This window comes from Cetorhinus maximus, chromosome 16 (assembly GCF_964194155.1).
Source record: "Cetorhinus maximus chromosome 16, sCetMax3.hap1.1, whole genome shotgun sequence".
Taxonomy (NCBI): Eukaryota; Metazoa; Chordata; class Chondrichthyes; order Lamniformes; family Cetorhinidae; genus Cetorhinus; species Cetorhinus maximus.
The window spans coordinates 104,078,680-104,105,147 of record NC_135894.1 but is presented as its reverse complement, the minus strand read 5'-3'; the positions used below and the strand labels follow the sequence as shown (position 1 = coordinate 104,105,147).

The following is a 26,468-nucleotide window of genomic DNA, read 5'->3' as shown; positions in this document are numbered from 1 at the left end:
TCTCTCTATCCCCACATCCATCCAGGATCTCTGAGCCCCTCTAATTCTGGTCTCTTGTGCATTCCCAATCACTCCACAATTGGCAACCGTGCCTTTAGCTGCCTGGGCCCTAAGCTCTGAAATTCCCTCCCTAAATCTCTCCACCTCTCTCCCTCTTTTTTAAAACAATCCTTAAAACCTACCTCTTTGGTCACCTGTCCGGACATCTCCTTAGGTGGCTTGCTGTCTGTTTATTAAATTCCTGTGACATGCCTTAGAAAATCTGTTAAAGTCGCCAGATAAATGCAAGTTGTCATTGTTGCTAAAGTGATGATGACCCTGTTTCTTGAAGCTCTCATAGCAACTGAGTGACTTGGTAATTTCGCAGGGTCGTGAAGAATCATTCACATTGCTGTGGGTCTGGAGTCACATGTAGGCCAGACCAGGTAAGGACAGCAGATTTCCTTCCCTAAAGGACATTAGTTAACCAGATGGGTTTTTATGACAATCTGGCCATTTCACCGTTACTGACACCAACTTTTAATTTCTAGATTTTTAAAACTGAATTCTAATTCTCAAACTGCTGTGGTGGGATTTCAGCTGCTGCTCTTAAAGCCGGAACAGAAGCACTACCCGCTGTTCCAAGGTGGCACACATTCGTATCACCAGCTACAGGCTTTCCAGAGCAAGTGGACCGTCATACTCAGGAGGATGATATCAACTAAAAGGTATCTGAAAATTCTCTGAAGGAGGCCTAACCTTACAAATGTAAACAGTTTTGGTGAGACCACATTCAGAATACTGTGTGCAGTTTTGGTCTCATAGAAACATAGAAAATAAGAGGAGTATGTCATTTGGCCCCTCGAGCCAGCTCCACCATTCAATAAGATCTTGGCTGATCCTCTATCTCAGCACCATTCTCCCCTTCTCTTTCCATGCTCCTTGACACCTTTCGAGTCTAGAAATCTATTTCCTTCTTAAATATATTCAGTGACTTGGCCTCCACAGCTTCTGTGGTAGAGAATTCCACAGGTTCACCACCCTCTGAGTGAAGAAGTTTCTCCTCATCTCAGTCCAAAATGGTCTACCCGGTATCCTGAGACTGACCCCTGGTTCTAGACTCCCCCAGCCAGAGGAAACATCATCTCTGCATCCAGTCTGTCCACCCCTGTCAGAATTTTATATGTTTCAATGAGATTCTTCTAAACCCCAGTGAATACAGGCCTAGTCGGCCCAATCTCTCTTCATACGACAATCCTGTCATCCCAGGAATCAGTCTGGTGAACCTTTGCTGCACTCCCTCTATGTCAAGTATATCCTTTCTTAGGTAAGGAGACCAAAACTGCACACAATACTCCAGGTGTGGCCTCACCAAGGCCCTGTACAGCTGCAGTAAGACATCCTTGCTCCTGTACTCATGTCCTCTCGCAATGAAGGCTAACAGACCATTTTCCTTCTTAACTGCTTGCTGCACCTGCATGATTGCTTTCAGTGACTGGTGTACAAGGACACCCAGGGCCTTTTGTACATCAACATTTCCCAATCTAACACCATTTAAATAATACTCTGCCATTCTGTTTGTCCTAATAAAGTGGATAACTTCACACTTATCCATGTTATACTGCATCTGCCATGTACTTGCCCACTCACTCAACCTGTCTAAATCACCTTGATGCCTCTTAACATCCTCCTCACCGCTCACATTCCCAACTAGTTTTGTGTCATCAACAAATTTGGAAATATTACATTTGGTTCCCTCATCCAAATCATTGATATATATTGTGAATAGCTGGGGCTCAAACACTGATCCCTGTGACCCCACTAGTCACCACCTGCCACTCTGAAAAAGACCCATTTATTCCTACTCTCTGTTTTCTGCCTGCCAACCTTCACTGTCGCTGGATCGAAATCCTGGAAATCCCTCCCTAACAGCACTGTGGGTGTACCAACACCTCATGGACTGCAGCGGTTCAAGAAGACAGCTCACCACCACCTTCTCAAGGGCAATTAGGGATGGGCAATAAATGCTGGCCCAGCCAGTGACACTCACATCCCCATAAATGAATTTAAAAAAAAACAATTCTCAATCCATGTCATTATACTACCCCGAATCCCATGTGCTTTAATTTTACACACTAACCTCTGATGTGGGATTTCATCAAAAGCTTTCTGAAAATCCAAATACACCACATCCACTGGTTCTCCCTTATCTATTCTACTAGTTACATCCTCAACAAACTCCAGTAGGTTTGTCAAACATGATTTCCCTTTCATAAACTCATGTTCGCTTTGTCTAATCCCATTGATATTTTCTAAGTGTCCTGTTAACACATCCTTTATAATAGACTCTAGCATTTTCCCCTTCCACTGATGTTAGACTAACCGCTCTGTAATTCACTGTTTTCTCCCTCCCTCCTTTTTTAAATCGTGGGGTTACATTTGCCACCCTCCAATCTGCTGGGACTGTTCCAGAATCTACAGAATTTTGGAAGATGACAATCAACGCATCCACTATTTCCACCATGGGGAGATGGTGGCGTAGTGATATTGTCACTGGAACTGATAATCCAGAGACCCAGGGTAATGCTTTGGGGACCAGGGTTTGAATCCTGCAACGGCAGACGGTGGAATGCAATTTTATTAAAAATCTGGAATTAAAAGTCTAATGATAAAACCATTGTTGTAAAAATCATCTGGTTCACTAATGCCCTATAGGGAAGGAAATTTGCCATCCTTAACTGGTTTGGCCTACATGTGACTCCAGACCCACAGCAATGTGGTTGACTCTTAAATGCCCTCTGAAATGGCCTAGCAAGCCACTCAGTTGTATCAAACTGCGAAAACGCCAATAAAAAGGAATGAAACCAGACAGGCAAACCGGAAATGATAGCAGCAAACCCCAGCCCTGCTGACCCTGCAAAGTCCCCTTTCTAACATCTGGGGGCTGGTGCCAAAATTGGGAGAGCTGTCTCACAGACTAGTCAAGCAACAGCCTGACATAGTCATCCTCGGAATCATACCTTACAGATAATGTCCCAGACTCCAACATCACCATCCCTGGGTATGTCCTGTCCCACCGGCAGGACAGACCCAGCAGAGGTGGCAGCACAGTGGTATAGAGTCGGAAGGGAGTTGCCCTGGGAATCCTCAACATCGACTCTGGACCCCATGAAGTCTCATGGGATCAGGTGAAACATGGGCAAGGAAACCTCCTGCTGATTACCACGTCCCACCCTCCCTCAGCTGACGAATCAGTGCTCCTCCATGTTAAACATCACTTGGAGGAAGCACTGAGGGTGGCAAGGGTGCAGAATGTGCTTTGGGTTGGGAGCTAAAATGTCCATCACCAAGAGTGGCTCGGTAGCACCACTACAGACTGAGCTGGCCGAGTCCTAAAGGACATAGCTGCTAGACTGGGTCTGTGGTTGGTGATGAGGGAACCAACAAGAAGGAAAAACATACTTGACCTCATCCTCACCAACCTGCCTGCCGCAGATGCATCTGTCCATGACAGTATCAGTAGGAGTGACCACCGCACAATCATTGTGGAGACAACCTCTCCTCTCCACATTGAGGATACCCTCCATCGTGTTGTGTGGCACCACCATCATGCTAAATGGGATAGATTTCGAACAGACCTAGAAACTCAAGACTGGGCATCCATGAGGTGCTGTGGGCCATCAGCAGCAGCAGAATTGTACTCAACCACAATCTGTAACCTCATGGCCCGGCATATCCTCCACTCTACCATTACCATCAAGCCAGGGGGTCAACCCTGGTTCAATGAAGAGTGCAGGAGGGCATGCCAGGAGCAGCACCAAGAATACCTAAAAATGAGGTGTCAACCTGGTGCACAGGACTACTTGTGTGCCAAACAGCGAATGCAGCAAGTGATAGACAGAACTAAGCGGTCCCACAACCAACGGATCAGATCTAAGCTCTGCAGTCCTGCCATATCCAGTTGTGAATGATGGTGGACAATTAAACAGCTCACTGGAGGAAGAGGCTGCACAAATATCCCCACCCTCAATGATGGGGGAGCCCAGAACATCAGTGCAAAAGATAAGGCTGAAGCATTCGCAACAATCTCCTGCCAGAAGTGCCAAGTGGATGATCCATCTCAGCCTCCTCTGGAGGTCCCCAGCATCACAGACAATATTCCAGCAATAGTACTGAAGACTAGTGCTCCAGAACTCACCGCGCCCCTAGCCAAGCTGTTCCAGTACAGCTACAACACTAGTATCTACCCAGCAATGTGGAAAATTGCCCAGGTATGTCCTGTACACAAAAAGCAGGACAAATCCAACTCAGCCAATTACTGCCCCATCAGTCTACTCTGCATCATCAATAAAGTAATGGCAGGGGTCATCAACAGTGCTATCAAGCGGCACTTGCTTAGCAATAACTTGCTCACTGATGCTCAATTTGGATTCCGCCAGGGCCACTCAGCTCCTGACCTCATTATGCCTTTGGTTTAAAGATGGACAAAAGAGCTGAACTCGAGAGTTGTGTTGAGAGTGACTGCCCTTGACATCAAGGCACCATTTGACCGAGTGTGGCATCAAGGAGCCCTAGCAAAACTGGAGTCAATGGGAGTCAGGGGGAAAACTCTCCACTCGTTGGAGTCATACCTAGTACAAAGGAAGATGGTTGTGGTTGTTGGGGGTCAGTCATCTCAGCTCCAGGACATCACTGCAGGGTTCCTCAGGGTAGTGACCTCGGCCCAACCATCTTCAGCTGCTTCATCAATGATCTTCCTTCCATCATAAGGTCAGAAGTGGGTTTGTTCGCTGATGATTGCACAATGTTCAGCACCATTCGTGACTCCTCAGATACTGAAGCAGTCCATGTCCAAATGCAGCAAGACCTGGACAATATCCAGGCTTGGGCTGACAAGTGGCAAGTAACATTCATGCCACACAAGTGTCAGGCAATGACCATCACCAACAAGAGAGAATCTAACCATCACCCCTTGATGCTCAATGGCATTACCATCACTGAATCCTCTACTGTCAACATCCTGGGGGCTACCACTGACCAGAAACAGAACTGGACTAGCTATTTAAGTACTCTGGCTATAAGAGCAGGTCAGAGGCTAGGAATCCTAAAGTGACTAACTCACCTCCAGACTCCCCAAAGCCTGCCCACCATCTACAAGGCACAAGTCAGGAATATGATGGAACACTGTCCACTTGCCTGGATGAACAGCCCACTTGATTGGCACCCCATCCACAAACATTCGCTCCCTCCACCACCGACACACAGTAGCAGCAGTTTGTGCCGCCTAGAATAGCATTGCAGAAACTCCTTAAAGAGCACCTTCCAAACCGCTACCATCTAGAAGGACAAGGGCAGCAGATAGATGGGAACACCACCACCTGGAAGTTCCCCTCCAAGCCACTCACTATCCTGACTTGGAAATATATCGCCGTTCCTTCACTGTCACTGGGTCAAAATCCTGGAACTCCCTCTCTAACAGCACTGTGGGTGTACCTACACCACATGGACTGCAGTGGTTCAAGAAAGCAGCTCACCACCACCTTCTCAAGGGCAATTAAGGATGGGCAATAAATGCTGGCCCAGCCAGTGATCCCCAGATCCCATAAACGAATAGAAAAAATAATGGTCAATAATTTCCTGTTTTCTCCCTCCCTGCAGTTTTAAATAGCTGGGTAACGTTTGCCAACCCCGAATCTGCTGGGACTGCTCCAGAATCTACAGAATTTTGGAAGGTGACAACCAACACATCCACTATTTCCACAGCCACCTCCTTTAGTCCCCTGGGATGTAGATTATCGGGCCCTGGGGATTTATTGGCTTTCAGCCCCATTAATTTCTCCAGCGCTATATTTTTACTAATGCTAATTTCCTTCAATTCCTCCTTCTCACTAGACCCTTGGTTCCTGAGTATTTCTGGGAAGTTATTTGTGTCTTCCTCTGTGAAGACAGAACTAAAGTAGTTGTTTAATAGCTCTGCCATTTCCTGGTTCTCTATTATATATTCTCATGTTGTTGAGTATAAGGGACCTACATTTGTCTTCACTAATCTTTATCTTTTTACATACTTATAGAGGCTTTCACAGTCCGCTCTTATATTCCTTGCAGGTTTACTCTCATACTCTATTTTTCCCCTCTTAAGCAATCCCTTGGTCCTCCTTTGCTGAATTCTAAACTGCTCCCAATCCATCCTCAGGCTTTACTATTTTATCGAGCAAATTTATAAGACTCCTCTTTGGATCTAATATTATCCCTAATTTCTTTTGTTAGCTACGGCTGGACCACTTTTCCTGCTGTGTTTTTGCACCAGAAAGGAATGTATAACTGTTGCAAAATGCATACATTCATTCCTTAAATAGTAACCATTGTCTATCCACCATCAAGCCTTTTGATGAAGCTCCCCAATCTATTTTAGACAACTCAGGCCTCATACCTTCGTAGTTTCCTTTGTTTAGATTTAGGACCCTAGTTTTGGATTGGACTACCTCACTTTCCATCCTAAAGGAGAATTCTATTCTAATGTTATGGTCACAGTTCTGCTGAAGGGTCATGAGGACTCAAAACGTCAACTCTTTTCTTCTCCGCCGATGCTGCCAGACCTGCTGAGTTTTTCCAAGATTATTAATTAACCCTTTCTCATTGCACAATACCAAATCTAGGATAGCCTGTCCCCTAGTTGGATCCTCAAGGTACTGGCCTAAAAACCATTTCATACACACTCCAGGAATTCAACCACCCCAATATTATTTCTAATTTGGTTTACCCAGTCTATATGTAGGTTCAAGTCACCTATGATCACTGTAGCACCCCTGTTACATCCATCTCTAATTTCCTGTTTAATGCTGTCCCCTACCTTATCACTACTGTTTGGAGGCCTATAGACAAATCCCACTAATGTTTCCCACCCCTTGTTGCTTCTTAGCTCCACCCAGACTGATTCTACATCTAGATTTTCTGAGCCAATATCCTCTTTCACTATCGCACTGATTTCATCCTTAACAAACAACACCACCCCACCTCCTTTCTGTCGGTCTGTCCTAAATATCGAGTGCCCTTGGATATTCAGTTCCCAGCCTTGGTCACCCTGCAGCCATGTCTCCATAATCGCAGTCATATCGTACCCGTTTATAACTATTTGCACTGTTAATTCATCTGCTTTATTGGGAATGCTCCATGCATTCAGATACAGTGTCTTTAGACTTGTCTTTTTAATATTTTTACCATTTTTTTTGTATTGTGGCCCTATTGCTGCTAGACCTTGTTTCCTCTGCCTTCCACTTTTTCTTTACTTTTCTATCTTTCATTCCTATCTTTGCTTCCCTTTCTTGTGTCTCCCCTCTCAGGTTCCCATCCCCCTGCCAATCTCGTTTAAACTCAACCCCCACAGTACTAGCGAATACCCCACGAGGAATTTGGTTTCGGTCCTGCTGGGGTGCAACCCGTCCAGCTTGTACAGGTCCCATCTTCCCCAGAATCAGTCCCAATGCCTCAGGAATCTAAATCCCTCCGTCCTGCACCATCTGTCCAGCCACACATTCATCTGGTCTACTCTCCTATTCCTGATTTCACCAGCATGTGGCACTGGGAGTAATCCTGAGGTTACTATCTTTGAGGTCCTGCTTTTTAATTTATTTCCTAGCTCCCTATATTCCGCCTTCAGGACCTTATCCCTCTTTTTACCTATGTCATTGGTACTGATATGGACCGTAACCTCTGGCTGTTCACCCTCCCCCTTCAGAATGTCCTGCAGCCGCTCAGTGACATCCTTGACCCTGGCATCAGGGAGGCAACACACCATCCCGGTGTCATGTCTGTGGCCACAGAAACATCTATCTGTTCCCCTTACAATACAGCCCCCTATCACTATTGCTCTCCCGCTCTTTTTTTCTTCCCCACCACCCCCCATGCAGCTGAGCCGCTCATGGTGCCACAGACTTGGCCCTTGCTGCATTCCCCTGAGAAACAATCTCCCCCAGCAGTATCCAAAATGGAAAATCTGTTAGAGAAGGGGATGGACACAGGGGACTCCTGCACTGCCTGTCTAGTGCTTTTACTCTGTCTGGTGATCACCCATTCCCTTTCTGCCTGTGCACTCTTTACCTGTGGTGTGAGCACCTCACTGTACAAGCTATCCATGAAGATCTCATCCTTGCGAATGCTCCACAGTGACTCCAGGCGCAGCTCCAACTCCGAAACGTGGGTTTTGAGTAGCTGCAGCTGGAGACACTTCCTGCACACGTGGTCGCCCTGGATACTGGAATTGTCCCTGACTTCCCACATCACACAGGAGGAGCATTCCACATTTAAGAAAAGATATACATGCATTGGAGGTGATATGATGAAAGTTCACTCGATTGGAACCTGGGATGAGGGGGTTGTGCTATGATGAGAGGCTGAGTAAACTGGGTCGATATTCTCTGGAGTTTAGAAGAATGAGAGGCGATCTCATTGAAATGTCCAAGATTCTAAAGGGGTTTAGGCTGAGTGGAGGGTGGAGGCTGAGAGATTGTTTCCCTTGGCTGTGGAATCTAAAACACGGGGACACAGTCTCATTTAAGATTGAGATGAGGAGAAATTTCTTCACTCAGAGCGTTGTGAATCTTTAGAATTCTCTACCCCAGAGGGTTATGGGTGCTCCATCGTTGAATAAATTTAAAGCTGGGATGGACAGATTTTTGGTGTCTCAGGGAATTAAGGGAATGGGGAGCGGGTGGGAAAATAGAGTTGCAGCCCGAGGTCAGTCATGATCATATTAAATGGTGGAGCAGGATCGACAGGCCGTGTGGTCTACTCCTGCTCTTATGTCTTGTGTTCTAACTAAATGGTGACGCTAAAGAGGTTGGCCTAGTAAACACTCATGAGTTCAAATCCCACCAGTGCAAGTTGTGAAGTTTATTTTGATTCATCTGGGAATTGATAAGTTGGTTCCAGTGAAAATTCTGCTTGTTTGACTGAAAAATCTAACTGGTCCATGAATACTCGTTGCTAAATGCAAACCTCTCAGCTTACCCCGTCTGGTATGACACGTGACTCCGGGCCCACGCTATAGGTTAACCGTCAGTGCAATGGAGTCAGACAATAAATGGGACCTTATCAGTGGCGTCCACATTCCAAGGGAAAGGTGAGGGCTCTGTGGGGATTCCTCCCAAGCTAACACATTACAGGATAGAAGCTAAGGACCAAGCAAAGCTTGGTTAAATACGGTTAGATAGAATGACTGAACTATGGTCCTTAGAAGGATCTGGTAGCATAAGGGATAAGGAACAAGTGTTCCAGAGGTCTGGACTTATGATCCAGAGATACGAGTTCAAATCCCATGAGGAAGTTATCGAATTTAGATTCAATTAAATAAATCTGGAATAAAAAGTTAGGATTGGTACTAGATTATTATTAAAACGCACGTTCATGAATGCTCTTTAGGAAAGGCAATCTGCTGTCCTTACCCAGTCTCACATAATAATGTGGTTGACTTTTAACTGTCCTCTAAATGGTCCAGCAAGCCACTCAGTAATGTCCAAGGAGACACCTTATCAACAAGGGGAATTAGGGAGGGGCAATACATGTTGGCTTGTGAATAAATTTTAAAAAGCCACATTGCCCTGAGGTGTGGGACCCGTACGCCAGTGAGAGATAGTGTGTGTGGGACCTGTATCCCAGTGAGAGTCAGTGTGTGTGGGACCCGTACCCCAATGAGAGTCAGTGTGTGTGTGGGACCCGTACCCCAGTGAGAGTCAGTGTGTGTGGGACCCGTACCCCAGTGAGAGTCAGTGTGTGTGGGACCCGTACCCCAGTGAGAGTCAGTGTGTGTGGGACCCGTACCCCAGTGAGAGTCAGTGTGTGTGGGACCCGTACCCCAGTGAGTGTCAGTGTGTGTGGGACCCGTACCCCAGTGAGAGTCAGTGTGTGTGGGACCCGTACCCCAGTGAGAGTCAGTGTGTGTGGGACCCGTACCCCAATGAGAATCAGTGTGTGTGGGACAAGTACCCCAGTGAGAGTCAGTGTGTGTGGGACCCGTACCCCAGCAAGAGTCAGTGTGTGTGGGACCTGTACCCCAGTGAGAGTCAGTGTGTGTGGGACCCGTACCCCAGTGAGAATCAGTGTGTGTGGGACCCGTACCCCAGTGAGAGTCAGTGTGTGTGGGGCCCGTACCCTAGTGAGAGTCAGTGTGTGTGGGGCCCACACCCCAGTGAGAGTCAGTGTGTGTGGGGCCCGTACCCCAGTGAGAGTCAGTGTGTGTGGGACCCGTACCCCAGTGAGAGTCAGTGTGTGTGGGACCCGTACCCCAGTGAGAGTCAGTGTGTGTGGGACCCGTACCCCAGTGAGAATCAGTGTGTGTGGGACCCGTACCCCAGTGAGAGTCAGTGTGTGTGGGACCCGTACCCCAGTGAGAGTCAGTGTGTGTGGGACCCGTACCCCAGTGAGAGTCAGTGTGTGTGGGGCCCGTACCCCAGTGAGAGTCAGTGTGTGTGGGGCCCGTACCCCAGTGAGAGTCAGTGTGTGTGGGACAAGTACCCCAGTGAGAGTCAGTGTGTGTGGGACCTGTACCCCAGTGAGAGTCAGTGTGTGTAGGACCTGTACCCCAGTGAGAATCAGTGTGTGTGGGACCCGTACCCCAGTGAGAATCAGTGTGTGTGGGACCCGTACCCCAGTGAGAGTCAGTGTGTGTGGGACCCGTACCCCAGTGAGAGTCAGTGTGTGTGTGGGACCCGTACCCCAGTAAGAGTCAGTGTGTGTGGGACCCGTACTCAGGGTAGGTCAGTTCTTTGAGAAAGGTGGAGAAAAAATAAAAAGAAAGTTAAGAAGTCTTTTGGAGACAATATATACTGTTTAACAGAGGTTCCATCCAAGTAATTAAATGAAGGGTTTTGGAAGCAAGACCAGAATACAGAATGTAACAGGAGGAATTTAAACTAGGAGGGGGGAGGTTGCAAGAATGGATTAAATACAGAATAATTAGAAATAAATTTAGTATGGATTATAAAGATGGGTTGCTGAGAAATCAGGAGGCAAGAATCAATACAAGTGTAATTGGAGAGAAGGTGATTGTAATGTTAACAAGCTGAAGTGATTGGACGTTAATATAAACAGGACAAGGTTGTTTCAGGGTCATACATAGAATCAGAAGGTGGAGATAACTGGTTTAAGCTGGGCAGTCATGGGTACAGCTCATTCTGAAAGCTGCAAAACTGGCAAACTGGAATTAGACAGAAAGTGTAACTGAGTCAAAAAAAGGTGCAGAAATGGGAGAGGGAGAGAGGAGTACGGCAGGAGTAGAGAGCAGTACATGGGGGTAGAGAGGGGGATAAGAGGGAAGAGGGGCACGGGAGTAGTAGAGAGGGGTATAGGAGGGGACAGGAGTAGAGGTGGAGTAGAGAGGGATAAAGGAGGGTTGAGAGAGGTAAAGGGTGCAGGATGGTCTAGACTAAGGTACAGAAGGGGGACAGGGTGCAGGATGGGTTCCTTTGACAGGTGATCATATCAAACAGTACACCCCTTTAGCTGTTTTCTGTAGGCAGAGAACTGACCATACTCAACCAGCCTGTGCTTGTAAAACTCAGAACAATGTCTAATGTTAGATGTGATTCCGTGATTGGACAGCACTTTCTGAACAATCCTGAGTGTTCTAAGAATTACACTAACAACCAATTTAACATTATCAGTCAGGCTCGCAATATAGCTCACTTATGCTTGCTAGAAGCTACATATATTCATACGCAGGGTCCAGTCCTCTGCAGGCAAGAGGAACATGTCCAGGCAGGCATTGCGCATTTTTTGAATTAAACCAAAGGATGGGGAACAATAATTCCTTGGTGCATTCTCCATGTTAATGCCTCAACCAATCAGATTGAACATGCCAACTACCAACCAGCAGCCTTTTCTCCTGAAGTGTAAATTGTTGCTCCCTTGAAATTTGGCATTCTTGTGTCCACCCTGATGAGTGTAAGATGGGAAGCTTTGACAGCATGTCTCTTTTTCCAGCAACACTTATTCTATGTCTGCCCCATTAAGCCCCTTCATAATTTTCAATACCCGAAGCAGGTCACACACTCAGTCTTCCCTTTTTGAGAGTAAAGAACCCCAGGCGTTTCAGTTTTTACTGATAGTTATAACCTCTCCATCCTAGAGCATTATTGTAAATCTTTTTTGCACCTTCTCCAGTACCTCGATATGTTTTTCATTATATGCAGCCCAGAACTGTGCACAGTATTTAACCAAGGTCTATACTTACTGGCTTTTCAATTCAATCCCTCTAGAAACAGTGTGTGAGATATATGAAACAAATCTGAAATGCAAGCAACAAATCTGAAATGCAAGCCATGGGGTTTGCTTTGCAGAGAGCATGGCAAAAGGTCTTGGTGCTTACATTGAATGTCAAGAACTTGCTTGGCCACTTGCGGTGATGATCTTAGGGACTCATGGTCCACAGTGCAGCTCACAATGACACCATCATCATTCCGATCCACCTGAAGTCCCAGTGTACTGCTTACTGTGAAGGTCTTCCCTTTGGAGTCGGGTTCTTTTGTAGAGGGCACATCTAGAAACAGAAACATCAGAAAGCCAGGTAAGAAAAAACAGCTTTCACTCACACCCTGTCCTTCCTCACAACAACACATCAATACAGATGTGCAAGGAAGAGTTAACGACACAGTTCCAGTCATTTCCAAACTGCGCAGTCAGGATCAAAAATGGACACAGTGAACATTGTTCTGTTAGATGTAGTCATCTGGTTATTCAGTGATTTTTTTTGTGCTTATCAAGCAGAAGAAAGCAGTGGATTTTTCCAGTATGTTAGAGAACGAGTCAGAGAACAAAGTAAAGCTCCCTCAGGCATATCCAGATCAACTATAGAACAGGAAAGCATAAGGAAGGCTCTCTCTACACTGTCCCCATCAAACACTCCCAGGACAGATTCAGCACAGGGCTAGATACAGAGTAAAGCTCCCTCTACACTGTCCCCATCGCACACTCCCAGGACAGGTACAGCACGGGGTTAGATACAGAGTAAAGCTCCCTCTACACTGTCCCATCACACACTCCCAGGACAGATACAGCACAGGGCTAGATACAGAGTAAAGCTCCCTCTACACCGTCCCCATTAAACACTCCCAGGACAGGTACAGCACAGGGTTAGATACAGAGTAAAGTTCCCTCTACACTGTCCCCATCAAACACTCCCAGGACAGGTACAGCACAGGGTTAAATACAGAGGAAAGCTCCCTCTACACCGTCTCCATCAAACACTCCCAGGACAGGTACAGCACAGGGTTAGATACAGAGTAAAGTTCCCTCTACACTGTCCCCATCAAACACTCCCAGGACAGGTACAGCACAGGGTTAAATACAGAGGAAAGCTCCCTCGACACTGTCCCCATCAAACACTCCCAGGACAGGTACAGCACGGGGTTAGATACAGAGTAAAGCTCCCTCTACACCATCCCCATCAAACACTCCCAGGACAGGTACAGCACGGGGTTAGATACAGAGTAAAGCTCCCTCTACACTCTCCCCATCAAACACTCTCAGGACAGGTACAGCACAGAGTTAAATACAGAGTAAAGCTCCCTCTACACTGTCGCCATCAAACACTCCCAGGGCAGGTACAGCACGGGGTTAAATACAGAGTAAAGCTCCCTCTACACTGTCGCCATCAAACACTCTCAGGACAGGTACAGCACAGAGTTAAATACAGAGTAAAGCTCCCTCTACACTGTCGCCATCAAACACTCCCAGGACAGGTACAGCACGGGGTTAGATACAGAGTAAAGCTCCCTCTACACTCTCCCCATCAAACACTCCCAGGACAGGTACAGCATGGGGTTAGATACAGAGTAAAGCTCCCTCTATACTCTCCCCATCAAACACTCCCAGGACAGGTACAGCACAGGGTTAGATACAGAGTAACGCTCCCTCTACACTCTCCCCATCAAACACTCCCAGGACAGGTACAGCACAGGTTTAAATACAGAGTAAAGCTCCCTCTACACTGTCCCCATCAAACACTCCCAGGACAGGTACAGCACAGGTTTAAATACAGAGTAAAGCTCCCTCTACACTGTCCCCATCAAACACTCCCAGGACAGGTACAGCACAGGTTTAAATACAGAGTAAAGCTCCATGCCACCTCATGCCCCCTCACATCCTCTATGGCCCCCCATTCCTCCATGCCAAGCAATGGCACTTCCATGCCTGCTCAAGTGCACTGTATAGAACAAATGAATCCTGTAGTGACAATAGTATGTGTAAAAATAATCCTTAAAAATAAACACCCATTCAATGATAACTCTCCACTTTCTTAAAAAAGATCTCCTTTTTACTACAGCTCAATAAAAGTATCAATCATCCAGACCTTTTAAAGTATCAATAGTTGAAACTGCAAGCACTTGAAATTTCTTTATCTTGTGTAAATAAACATTGGAACATAGGGACATGGGAGCAGGGGTAGACCATTCAGCCTGTCCAGCCTGCTGCACTATTCGATATGATCATGGCAGATCATCTACTTCAATGCCTTTTCCCCACACTGTCCCTTTTTTGTCATTGGCATTTAGAAATCTGTCAATCTCTGTTTTAAACATACTCAGTGACTGAGCCTCCATGGCCCTCTGGGTAGAGAACCCCAAAGATTCACAACCCTCTTAGTAAAATAAATCTCCTCATCTTGGCCATAATTGGCTTCCTCCTTATTTTGAAGTTGTGCCCCCTGGTTCTAGACTCCCCAACCAGGGGAAACATCTTACCTGCATGTACCCTGTTTATTCCTTTAAGTATTTTGTAGGTTTCAATGAGATCACCTTTCACTCTTAGAAATTGTAGAGAATACAGGCTCAGTTTCCCCAATCTCTCTTCATAAAACAGTCCCACCATCCCCGGAACAAGTCTGGTGAACCTTCGTTGCCCTCCTTCTATGGCAATAATATCCTTTCTGAGGTAAGGGGACCAAAACTGCACACAGTACTCCAGATGCGATCTAACCAAGCTCCTATACGATTGAAGCAGGACTTTGCTCGCCCTGTGCTCAAATCCTCTCGCGATAAAGGCTAACACTCCATTAACCTTCCTAATTGCTCGCTATACCTGCATGTTAGTCTTCAGTGACTTATTGATGAGGACACCCAGGTCCCTTTGTACATCTACATTTTCCAATCTCTTACTATTTAAGAAATACCCCGCACATCTATTCCTCCTTACAAAGTGGATAAAAACTCACATTTTTCCACGTTATATTTTATCTGCCGTGTTCTTGCCCACTCACTAAATTTGTTCAAATCCTCCTGCAGCCACTTTACATTCTCCTCACAACAAACATCCAAGTATCCATTTATCACATCCTTTAGAATAGATTCTAGCATTTTCCCTACTACTGACATAAGGCTAACAGGTCTGCAGCTCCCTGTTTTCTCGCTCCCTCCCTTCATAATAATGGGGTGACATGTGCTAACTCCCAATCTGCAGGAACCATTCCAGAATCAATTGTGCAATTTACAGAAGATATCAGAGAACCAGAACTGTCAATAAAACAATGGTTTCAATGGGGCTCAGGTGTTTTAGTACATTAATGGAAGTCTGGGCTCTCAGCCAAGAAAGCATAAGAAGGCTTGGGTAGGAGAGAACAAGCTGTAAAAATTGATTGCATCGATGAGGGGTTAAGAGAAATAGCGCTGCTATAGGAGTTCAAAAACTGTCTCCCATGCAGCCTTAAAATTCACATAGAGGAACAAAAGGTTCAAAAGCCAGGGATGCAGCCATCATGGCTGATAAACCTCTGAAGCAAAACAAATTTGGATCTAGTAGCTCCTACCAGCAAGGGAGAGATAAGAAGGAGGTAGATGGAACAAGAGGAAAGGAAGGCAGAGAGACAGCCAGATAAATCCCCAACTGCAAAAAGAAGCCGGAAGGTAAACCAGCTGGAACGTGTTCTGCTTGTTTCAAGTACAGAGATTCTGGGCTACCAAAAAAACTGGTGGTTCATCAAAAGGCCAGCAGGGGGAGCTGCAGTGAGAACCTTGTCTATAGCCTGGAAGGTACTGAGCCCAGGATGAAATGTAGTGGGTATAGGACGGGATGAAATGTAGTGGGTATAGGACAGGGTGAAATGTAGTGGGTATAGGACAGGGTGAAATGTAGTGGGTATAGGACAGGATGAAATGTAGTGGGTATAGGACAGGGTGAAATGTAGTGGGTATAGGACAGGGTGAAATGTAGTGGGTATAGGATAGGGTGAAATGTAGTGGGTATAGGACAGGGTGAAATGTAGTGGGTATAGGACAGGGTGAAATGTAGTGGGTATAGGACGGGATGAAATGTAGTGGGTATAGGACGGGATGAAATGTAGTGGGTATAGGACAGGGTGAAATGTAGTGGGTACAGGACAGGGTGAAATGTAGTGGGTATAGGATAGGGTGAAATGTAGTGGGTATAGGACAGGGTGAAATGTAGTGGGTATAGGACAGGGTGAAATGTAGTGGGTATAGGACAGGGTGAAATGTAGTGGGTATAGGACAGGATGAAATGTAGCGGGTATAGGATAGGGTGAAATGCAGTGGGTATAGGACAGGGTGAAATGTAGTGGGTATAGGACAGGGTGAAATGTAGTGGGTATAGGACAGGGTGAAATGTAGTGGGTATAGGACAGGGTGAAATGTAGTGGGTATAGGACAGGGTGAAATGTAGTGGGTATAGGACAGGGTGAAATGTAGTGGGTATAGGACAGGGTGAAATGTAGTGGGTATAGGACAGGATGAAATGTAGTGGGTATAGGACAGGGTGAAATGTAGTGGGTATAGTACAGGGTGAAATGTAGTGGGTATAGGATAGGGTGAAATGTAGTGGGTATAGGACAGGGTGAAATGTAGTGGGTAAAGGACAGGGTGAAATGTAGTGGGTATAGGACAGGGTGAAATGTAGTGGGTATAGGACAGGATGAAATGTAGTGGGTATAGGACAGGGTGAAATGTAGTGGGTATAGGATAGGGTGAAATGCAGTGGGTATAGGACAGGGTGAAATGTAGTGGGTATAGGACAGGGTGAAATGTAGTGGGTATAGGACAGGGTGAAATGTAGTGGGTATAGGATAGGGTGAAATGTAGTGGGTATAGGACAGGGTGAAATGTAGTGGGTATAGGACGGGCTGAAATGTAGTGGGTATAGGACAGGATGAAATATAGTGGGTATAGGACGGGATGCTTGGCAAAGCTTCTTGCAAAAAGTGATCATGACTCCTTTTGTATCACAAGCTCCAAGGAGAGAAAAACCATTATTAAAGATACAGGGTGTTTTCAAACACTGCTTGTAGTGAATGCTGCTGAGATAGCACCTGAAAGAACTCACTGGAACATGTTTAAACATTCCCCTGCTAAAAATACCGCTGCAGAGTAAGTGGGTCACTGGTATAGTGACAGTCAGGGTTGTTCTAACAGGAAGTGTTGCCCGTACAGGAAGTGGACCGACTGTGGGGAAATAACTGTGTGGTGCAACAGGCACTGTGCCCGGGTGGTCATAAGCAGACAATGGTGACTGGGGAAACAGAAGGGAACCAGCAAAATTCTGCATCGCTGCAGAAATCTGAGTGAGTCCCTAACATTCTATGGGGGTAATAGAGCCAATGTGGAACATATCAAAGCTGAAGGGGCCAAACCCAGGCCAGTAGAGATTACAGAGGCCAGGGCAAGATGCTTAGAATTTAAAAAGAATGAAGGGGCTGAACCGGAGGTCTGGTTAGCAGACTCCCTTCCTAACAGCATGGTGGGTGTACCTACACTACCTGGTTCAAAAAGGCGGTTCACCACCACCACCTCCTCAAGGGCAATTAAGGATAGGCAATAAATGCTGGCACAGCCAGCGATGCTCATATCCCATGTAAGAAAAAAAAAATACCTTCTTCCTAGATTTAAATAGGGACAGAGAAAGTTCTGAAACCGGCAGACTGACAGTAAGGGTGGTGCCTCACCCAGTCAAAGTGCCACAGGGCAGTGTAGCAGGAGCTGGCCAGCCACGTGTGAGCAGTAGCATCCCAAAGGACATGGGGCAGACTGGGGACAAGCCCATCCCCACTAAAGTATCCACTAAACCATCACAGGATAATGTTCAAAACTTAAATTCACCAAAACCTGCGCTTCACTTCCCAAGTCCATTGAGGGTAATGTGCAGGGGGAAAATCCAGACACCTCACTGAGGTTTAAAAAGCAGCACATCCCACACTATCACACGAGAAATACAAATCATCAACGGAGCAGAACCAAAGTTATCAGACTCATGGGTGGTGGAAGCAGCCATGAAAGGGTTAGGAGGTTATAGACATCACAACAAAAGTCAGGGGCATGTGGATATGACTGACTTGGAAACAGAACCCAGGCCTGTGAAACCTGACTCCTTCACAGGAGCCAGATGGAGTTTGAACCTCCCCCAACTGCTAAGTGCTTTGAGAACCATATGCCCGTTAGAGTTACAATTCCCAAAACCTTGCCTATCGCTAGTAATACACTTCACCAGTTAACATGTAACTGGGGTGTTTAAAGTAAAGGGGGTGTAACAGACAGAAGAACTTTAGCAGTACCAGATTACTGTGTGTGTCCGAATGTACGAACGGAGTGGTATTTTCTGTTGCTTTACAGGGAAACCATGTTAAAAGCATTACATCAAGATTCCATTTTTTTCCCATGCAGCGGAGGTCATGTCTGAGTCTATTATGAACTTTGAATCAATACTTTTATATTTTTAAACTAAACACAAACAGACTATTAAAATGGCTGCTGAAAATCATGTGACATTTGGCATTTTAGCTTCAGTCCTGAACCTCAAGCGAATACCTAATTAAATATGGACATTCACCACCATCTGGGGAATTCACACATCCCTTAGTTTAAGGATGGATCAACACAAAAGGACTATAGAATTCCAGCCAACCTGACTCGCTGTTTCACCCTGGACAAAAGGGGACATCGAAACTCAACACATGTAAGATGAGTGTGAATGGATCCTATTAACCTTCCATTGTTATTATGATGGTTTCCCTCATCCAAACTTGGCTGGGTGAATCTCAAGGTGCCAACTGATAACACAGGATGATTGGAATCAACATTCACACCAACCTTTGTTTGGAAAAAGGACTTTGAACTTGTGGAAGTCACATGATGGGGAATAATTTTGTTTGTCTGCTTTAAAAACCAACAAGAAGCTGTTTGCAGTCAGAGCTCAACCAAAAGCCATGAAATTAGCTACAAGCCATCAAGCAACTAAGGTAATCAACAGCAATACCTTGTAAGTGGAGTCCCCCAACCTGTTCCATCTTCAGTTTCACCTGAGAACCAACCTCCTATAAACTTGACTACAAGAGACCTCAAAGCCTGCTGAGAATCCTACACTTTAGAAGACCTTCACTTCACCTTAAGCATTGATTTCATCTCAGAATTTACAGGCCTGCCACAAAAGAGAGTGAGATTATTATAAACTGTAACAGTATATTACCTTCATCTGTGTCTCCTCTTTGTGTGTGTGTGTGTGAGAGAGTGTGTGCAAGGCGAATGAGTGAAACTTTGTGTTAAATTCAGGGTAAGTGTGTGAAGATAAATATCCTTCTCTATTTTTAAATTCCGAAAAAGCTTGTGGCTGGAATTATTTAATTGCAGCACTCACTCTAAAAGTAAGAAAACTCACACCTCTTACATGCAAACATTCTGATATGGACAGAAAGAGGAAACACATGGGGCAGAATCTTGCCCTTGGATGGCGAGCGGGCCCCACCGGCTCGGCGATGGGCGGACAGCCGACCCCCGCCACTCAAACGGGACCCGCCGCCATTTTAAGTGGGCGGCATCCCCGATGGGGAGCGCTATGTGCTTCCTGTGCAGGGAGTGGGGGGGGGGAGGGATTTCCCCATCTGTCAATGTGTCTTTCACGCATGCGCGCGAAAGAACGCACTTCTCCCTGAGGCAAAGTCCTGTCTCAGGGAGAATACTGACAGTGGTAAAAACTTTAAAAATAGAAACATTAAAAAATTATTAACATGTCCCCCTCATGTGTCAATGTCACACGAGATGGGACATGTTAATAAAGAACATATAAACTTTATTATTTTTGTACAAAACGGACATGAAACTTCATCCCGCCAGTGGATGAAGTTTCATGAATAATTAGAAGCCTGCTGGGGCTCCTGGCCTGCCTACCAGCCTTAAGCTTGGCCGGGCAGGTCTTTACTGACTTTAATTAGCCTGTTAATGGCCTCAATTGGCCATTGACAGGTCGGCGGGCGGACAGCTGATTTCGGCGGGCGGACAGCTGATTTCGGCGGGCGGACAGCTGATTTCGGCGGGCGGACAGCTGATTTCGGCGGGCGGACAGCTGATTTCGGCGGGCGGACAGCTGATTTCGGCGGGCGGACAGCTGATTTCGGCGGGCGGACAGCTGATTTCGGCGGGCGGACAGCTGATTTCGGCGGGCGGACAGCTGATTTCGGCGGGCGGACAGCTGATTTCGGCGGGCGGACAGCTGATTTCGGCGGGCGGACAGCTGATTTCGGCGGGCGGACAGCTGATTTCGGCGGGCGGACAGCTGATTTCGGCGGGCGGACAGCTGATTTCGGCGGGCGGACAGCTGATTTCGCTGTCCGCCCGCCTTCCTAAAAATTTAAATGGCCCGGGATGATGTCGGGGATTCGTCCCGACCTCATCCCGCATCATTTTCCCCTCGGCGACCGGGCCCCGCCCCCAAATCGCCGAGGGGAAATTCCTGGCCATAAATTCTGTCCGTGACACCCACTTTAAAAGCCTGAGCACAAAATTACTGTACTGCTGGGGGTGTCATCTTTTGTATAAGACAATATCTGTCTGTCATCTCAGGTGGAGTTGAAAGATCCCATGGCACTGTCTTGAAGAGCAGCAAGGAGTTCCCTCTGGTGTTCTGGCCAACATTTAACCCCGAACTGACATCACTAAAACAGATTATCCAGAGATTATCACGTTGCTATTTGTGTAGATGTGCTGTAGAGTTTACTACATTACAGCAGTGACTACATTTTAAAAGTGTAAAGTGCATTAGGAGGCCCTGAGATGAGAAAGGCGCTAAATAAATGTAAGTCTTTCTTTCTGTCGACAAGTAGCCTGTTCAATACACTGTGTGTATCTGACTTGATTTCCTGTGTTGCTAAATTGGCAGCACCTCATGCAGCTGGGGTAGGAAGGCCTGCTGGCCATTTCAGAAAGTGTATGGGTTTGCTGCCAACCTTCCATCAGTCAGTCACTGACACGCAGCTTCTGTGCATCACCCTTCATAGTGTGTGAAAGCAGACAACCTCTGCTGGCTGCGCTGTGCTGTACTGCAGATGGTGGAGAACTGCACTAGTTTCCAAGCCTTGGCAACTTCTAGCATTGCAAGATTAGGAATTAGGAGCCTTCCAAAATCCTTGGGGATTCAGTACTTCCCAAGAAGAAGTTTCTTTTGGCAACAGTCTGTGGTCTACCATATGTTAGTAATTTTTGGGTGTTGTCTACCTGTCATCAACTATCAACACAATCCATTCATCTAACCTTAGATCTGTCATTTTCTTTCTCAAAGTCTTCTACTGTCATCATGAAAATGAGCTTGGAAACAAAGCGAGATATCGCCACAGACATGATACACTTGTCCTATGCGCCACCAAAGGTCTCATCCAGCTGCTTTCCTGGCTAATTAGTGATAATCTTATCGAGATCTTATATCGACTCTCTCCCTTGATGCACTGAAAGATATCAGCTGGCATTCCCCATCAATGTTTGGTCAAGATTCAAATGGACCTCTGTAGTATCTTCAAAGGAATAGCAAACACAGTGTGTGGCTTTTTAATGGGACCAATGGGCAAAGACTGACCTCCTATCAGTCAGTGAACGATTGAGGCTTTATCTGGGGTCAGTCTTTTTCTAGTTGTACAGGACATCCAAGTGATCTGAACCCAGATAGAATGTTCTTGTGTTTCAAAGGCAAGAAAACAGCAGAGTCAATCCTCATGGGCTCAGGGATGACTCTATCAGGGCAGCATGAGGCAGACCGAGATTTTGGGGACTTAAACTATGACCAAGCAGCCAGGAAATATAAAAACACTGACCACCTAGGATAAATACAGACCCACAGGGCATTCACATACTTCGAGAACAAAAACCCAAGTAAACACACAGACTCCCAGGATGTGCCCAGACCCACAGGACATACACAGACCACGCCCCCAGGACACAGACAACTCCACAGGTAAAAACACAAACCCCAGATAAAAACACATACCCATAGGTAAAAACACAAGCTTCAGGTCAAAACACAGACCCCCCAAGACAAATACAGGCTCCCAAGGAAAACACAAACCCCCAGGGAAAAGCGCAGACCCACCCCCACCCCCCGGACTCAAATAAAAGCACAGCCTTCAGGTCAAACATAGACCCCCATAACAGATCCCCATAGAAAACAGGGAAACTGAACTTCCAGGTTATACATGAACAGCTCTATCAACATGGGGGCCACAAAATTAACTCAATCAATATTGGCTGCTGCATATCCTTAATTATCAATAGTTGCTGCGATTCAAGACACTTCACTGAGGTGCTTCTGAGAAAGTGATGAAGTAAGTATAGAGCTACATGTCTCTCTCCCTTTACAACTGCATCCTATGTGTGCTCTTGTGCTAGGACATGCTGCCTGATCTGAAATTCATACCTGGGCTGGTGCCTGGGAAGAAGCGAGAGGTTTTATAAATGTCGGGGTCTGATGTTTGACTTGATGCTGCTGCAGATGAAAAGCCAATGCCTGTCCACCATCACTCACTGAAGAATGGGAGAAATGATCATTCCAGAAACAGCCTCCTTCGGGGTCTGGTTTTCTTTTTAGACATTTCTAGAGCTGCTCAAAACCAAACTATGTAAACTCAAAACCCACACTGGTGCTGGGTATGGTCCCCATTGCTCCAGGATTGTACTCCGAAATTGAAGATTCATTTTCTGGACACTGTGAGCAAACACGGCAGAAAAATCATAGGCCCATTAAAAAATTGTGTGTTTTCATTTTCTTGTACACTTCTGTCTCTTCACTCTAAAGAAAACTGTCGCAAAGTTGGGGAAAAGGTTTACTGACTGAAAATCAAGAATCACTCAACTGAGTCCGGAAGATTCTAATTGCTTTGCCGTTGGTTTGGAAAGGCTGGGTACCATGACGATGGGCATGAGCAGTGACCAATAGTGAGAGTGCATGGGAGGGCTGGAGGAGATGTAAATGGGACCTCATCTAACAAGCATTCAGTCAGAGTTGCAGCCCTGTTAGATACTCCACACAATTTGAAGTACAATGAGGTAAGCTGTTTGTACCTGGGCTCTGGAATTCTCTATCCCAGAAGGTTGTGGATGTGTTTAAGGTTGAGAATGGACAGATTTTTGGTCTCTCAAGAAATCAGTTAAATGCCAATAATCAGCTATGATCATATTGAATGGTGGAGCAGGTTCAAGGCACCACTTGGTCTAATCCTGCTCAGATTTATGTTCTTCGGAAGGCACTGTCCAGATCCATCCTGAGGCCAACAGAGCAGCTGCGCCGTCCCCAGGTTATACTCAGTTTGCTGATCTCAGTCAGGCTAATTTCCCACACTTGCAGGTGGGCAAAGGGAAGCGGGTGGGAGGGAGGTACTCATAAGAACCTAAGAAATAGGAGCGGGATGCGACCATAGGGCCCCTGAGCCAGCTCCTCCATTATATCATAGCGAAACTCCCACATCAGCTCCACTTTCCTGTCTGATCCCCCTATCCCTCAATCTCCTGACTCCAACGATCTATCAATCTAAATCTTGAATGTATTCAACGATGTAGCATCCACAACCCTCTGGGATAAAGAACTGCAAAAATTTACAACACTTTTCTCGTCATCTCAGTCTGAAATGATTGTCCCTTTATCCTGAGACTATGCCACTCCCACCACCGCCCCCCTGCCCTCCCCTTGTGTTCTAGATTTCCCAATCAGGGGGAACAACCTCTCAGCGTCTACCCTGTCAAACCCCTTCAGAATTTTGATGTCTTAATCACTCATTGTTTTAAATTGTGGAGAGTATAGATTTAATTTACTCAGCCTCTCATCATAGGACAGACGAGCCTGTCATCCTAGGACCCAATCTAGTGAACCTTCATTGTACTGCCTCCAAGGCAAGTATATCCTTCCTGAGGTACAGAGACTAGGACTGTACACAGTGTTCCAGGTGTGGCTTCACCCCGAGCCCTATGCAACTGCAACAACACTTCCTTTACAATAAAGGGCACCATACTATTTAACTTCCTAATTGCCTGCTGTACCTGCATGTTAACTTTCTGTGTTTTGTGTACACGGACACTCTGTGACTAACTCATTGAATAATCAGCAAAGGATCACAGTATTTTTGTCAGAGTACATTGGGAGATTTAATTCTGCCATTCACTCAGTCTGATTTCTAACGTCACAAAAACTGGAACATTTAAGGTTCAGAATGACTGACTGTGATGCTGATTTTCAAATATGTTTGTTATGCAGTTAAATTTACCGAATCTTCAACAAACCTGAACATGACGAGAGGAGACTCGAGCAGACCAGTGTAACTAACCAGTTATTAAGGCAGCATCTTAACTCGACTAGAAAATATCATTTGCTGAAATTGGGTGTAACAGTGTATTAAAGAATCAGCCAACTGAAAAATCACTTAATTATAAACATTATGCATAAGAGATACAGATAATGAATAGAGTATTGCTTTATGAAACACTCCAGGAATGATACAAATCCTGTCACACACACACTGGCAGTTAAAATAATGCCAGTTTCATCTCTCGTAAACCTCCTCACGAAATTGCCCTTGGTTACAGACAGAGCAAACAGTAATTCTGTCACTGATATAATGGAACTCGGGAACAGTATTCGAGATCTGGCAGCCCCTGTTAATTCTCCCGGCATTAAACATATCCATGACAGGCGAGAAAATAAAGAACCACTAATTGCAAAAGTATTTCAAACGCCATGGGATTAAAGTGATGTGTGAGTAGGAATAATACACCCCCGGAATCCTTCATCCAATCTCCGCCCTTCTTTAATCTGCTCGTAATTTACAACTGACTATTGTTTCTGTGAACGAGAATTCTTTTTAAAGTCACAGCACAAACCGATCAAAGGCCCTGCAATGTTTCAGAAGTGGAATATTAAATAAAATCTCAGCGCACGATCGATGTAACAAAGTGCTCATTATCACATTTTCCCTCTGCCCGCGGTTGAAGTTGTGTTAAAGGCAGAAGGACTTCTCTCTCCCTATATTCTGCTAATTGTTATGCTCAGCTCCTGAGCAGCTGGCCCTTCACAGCTAGGACTGCACAGGGGAACTACAATCATTTCAGTAGCCCTGGGACAGGAGCAGGATCCAACAGCAAGGCTCTCCGCTGCTCAGCATTAGGAAGCGAGCCAAGCTAACACATGTAAATGTGTACTGGTCAGCTGGGTGTGGCGGTGACTGGCTCTGGTGTGATCATGACCCCGCCCCCCCCCCCCCCCCACACACACACACACACACACCCCCCACCTCAACTGTGGTTAATATCCTGCCAACGCTCAACTTTTGGTTTTTACCCAGAATGCAGCAGAGGATTGCCTGCTCCTTTCCTGATCTGACCAACTACAAGTCAGCATGGTTCTCTGAAAGGGAAATCATGTTTAACCAATTTATTGGATTTCTTTGAAGGAGTAACATGCAATGTGAATAAAGGGGAGCCTGTAGACGTGCTGTACTTGGGTTTCCAGGTAAGATATTAGCATGGATAGAAGATTGGCTGGCTGGAAGAAAACAGTGAGTACGCATAAATGGGTCTTTTTCTGATTGGCAGGATGTGACGAGTTGAATCCCACAGGGATCTGTACTGGGGCCTCAACTTTTTACAATTTACATCAATGACTTGGATGAGGGGTGTGAAGGCATGGTAGCTAAATTTGCAGATGACGTAAAGATAAGTAGGAAAGTATGTTGCGAAGAGGAGATGAAGAGGTTGCAGATGGGTTGAATGAGTGGGCAAAAATCTGGCAGATGGAGTATAATGCGGGAAAGTGTGAAGTTGTTCACTTTGGCAGGAAGAATAAAAAAGCAGAGTATTACTTAAACAGAGAACGGCTGCAGAATTCCGAGGTGCAGAGGGATCTAGGTGTTCTAGTGCATGAGACACAAAAAGTTAGTATGCAGGTACAGCGAATAGTTAAGAAGGCTAATGGAATGCTATCCTTTATTAGGAGAGGGATTGAGCTTAAAAGTAAGGATGTTATACTTCAGTTATACAGGACATTATTGAGACTGCATCTCGAATACTGTGTGCAGTTTTAGTCTCCTTATTTAAGGAAGGATGTAAATGTGCTGGAGGTGGTTCAGAGGAGGTTTACTAGATTGATACCTGGAATGAGTGGGTTGTCTTATGAGGAAAGGTTGGACAGACTGGGCTTGTTTCCACTGGGGTTTAGAAGAGTGAGGGGTGATTTGATTGAAGTATATA

At 45.9% G+C, this 26,468-nt stretch overlaps 1 protein-coding gene across 3 annotated transcripts in view; it reads right to left on the bottom strand.

Annotated features, from left to right (window-relative positions):
• The window catches only part of LOC144691862 (cell adhesion molecule 2-like), a 561,087-nt gene that overhangs the window by 392,789 nt on the left and 141,830 nt on the right, over positions 1 to 26,468 (bottom strand). For all 3 annotated transcript variants that reach the window (XM_078560433.1, XM_078560434.1, XM_078560435.1), the window contains exon 3: positions 12,341 to 12,511. In XM_078560433.1, coding sequence (XP_078416559.1) covers positions 12,341 to 12,511 — 171 coding nt within the window. The remainder of the gene's footprint in view (positions 1 to 12,340; positions 12,512 to 26,468) is intronic.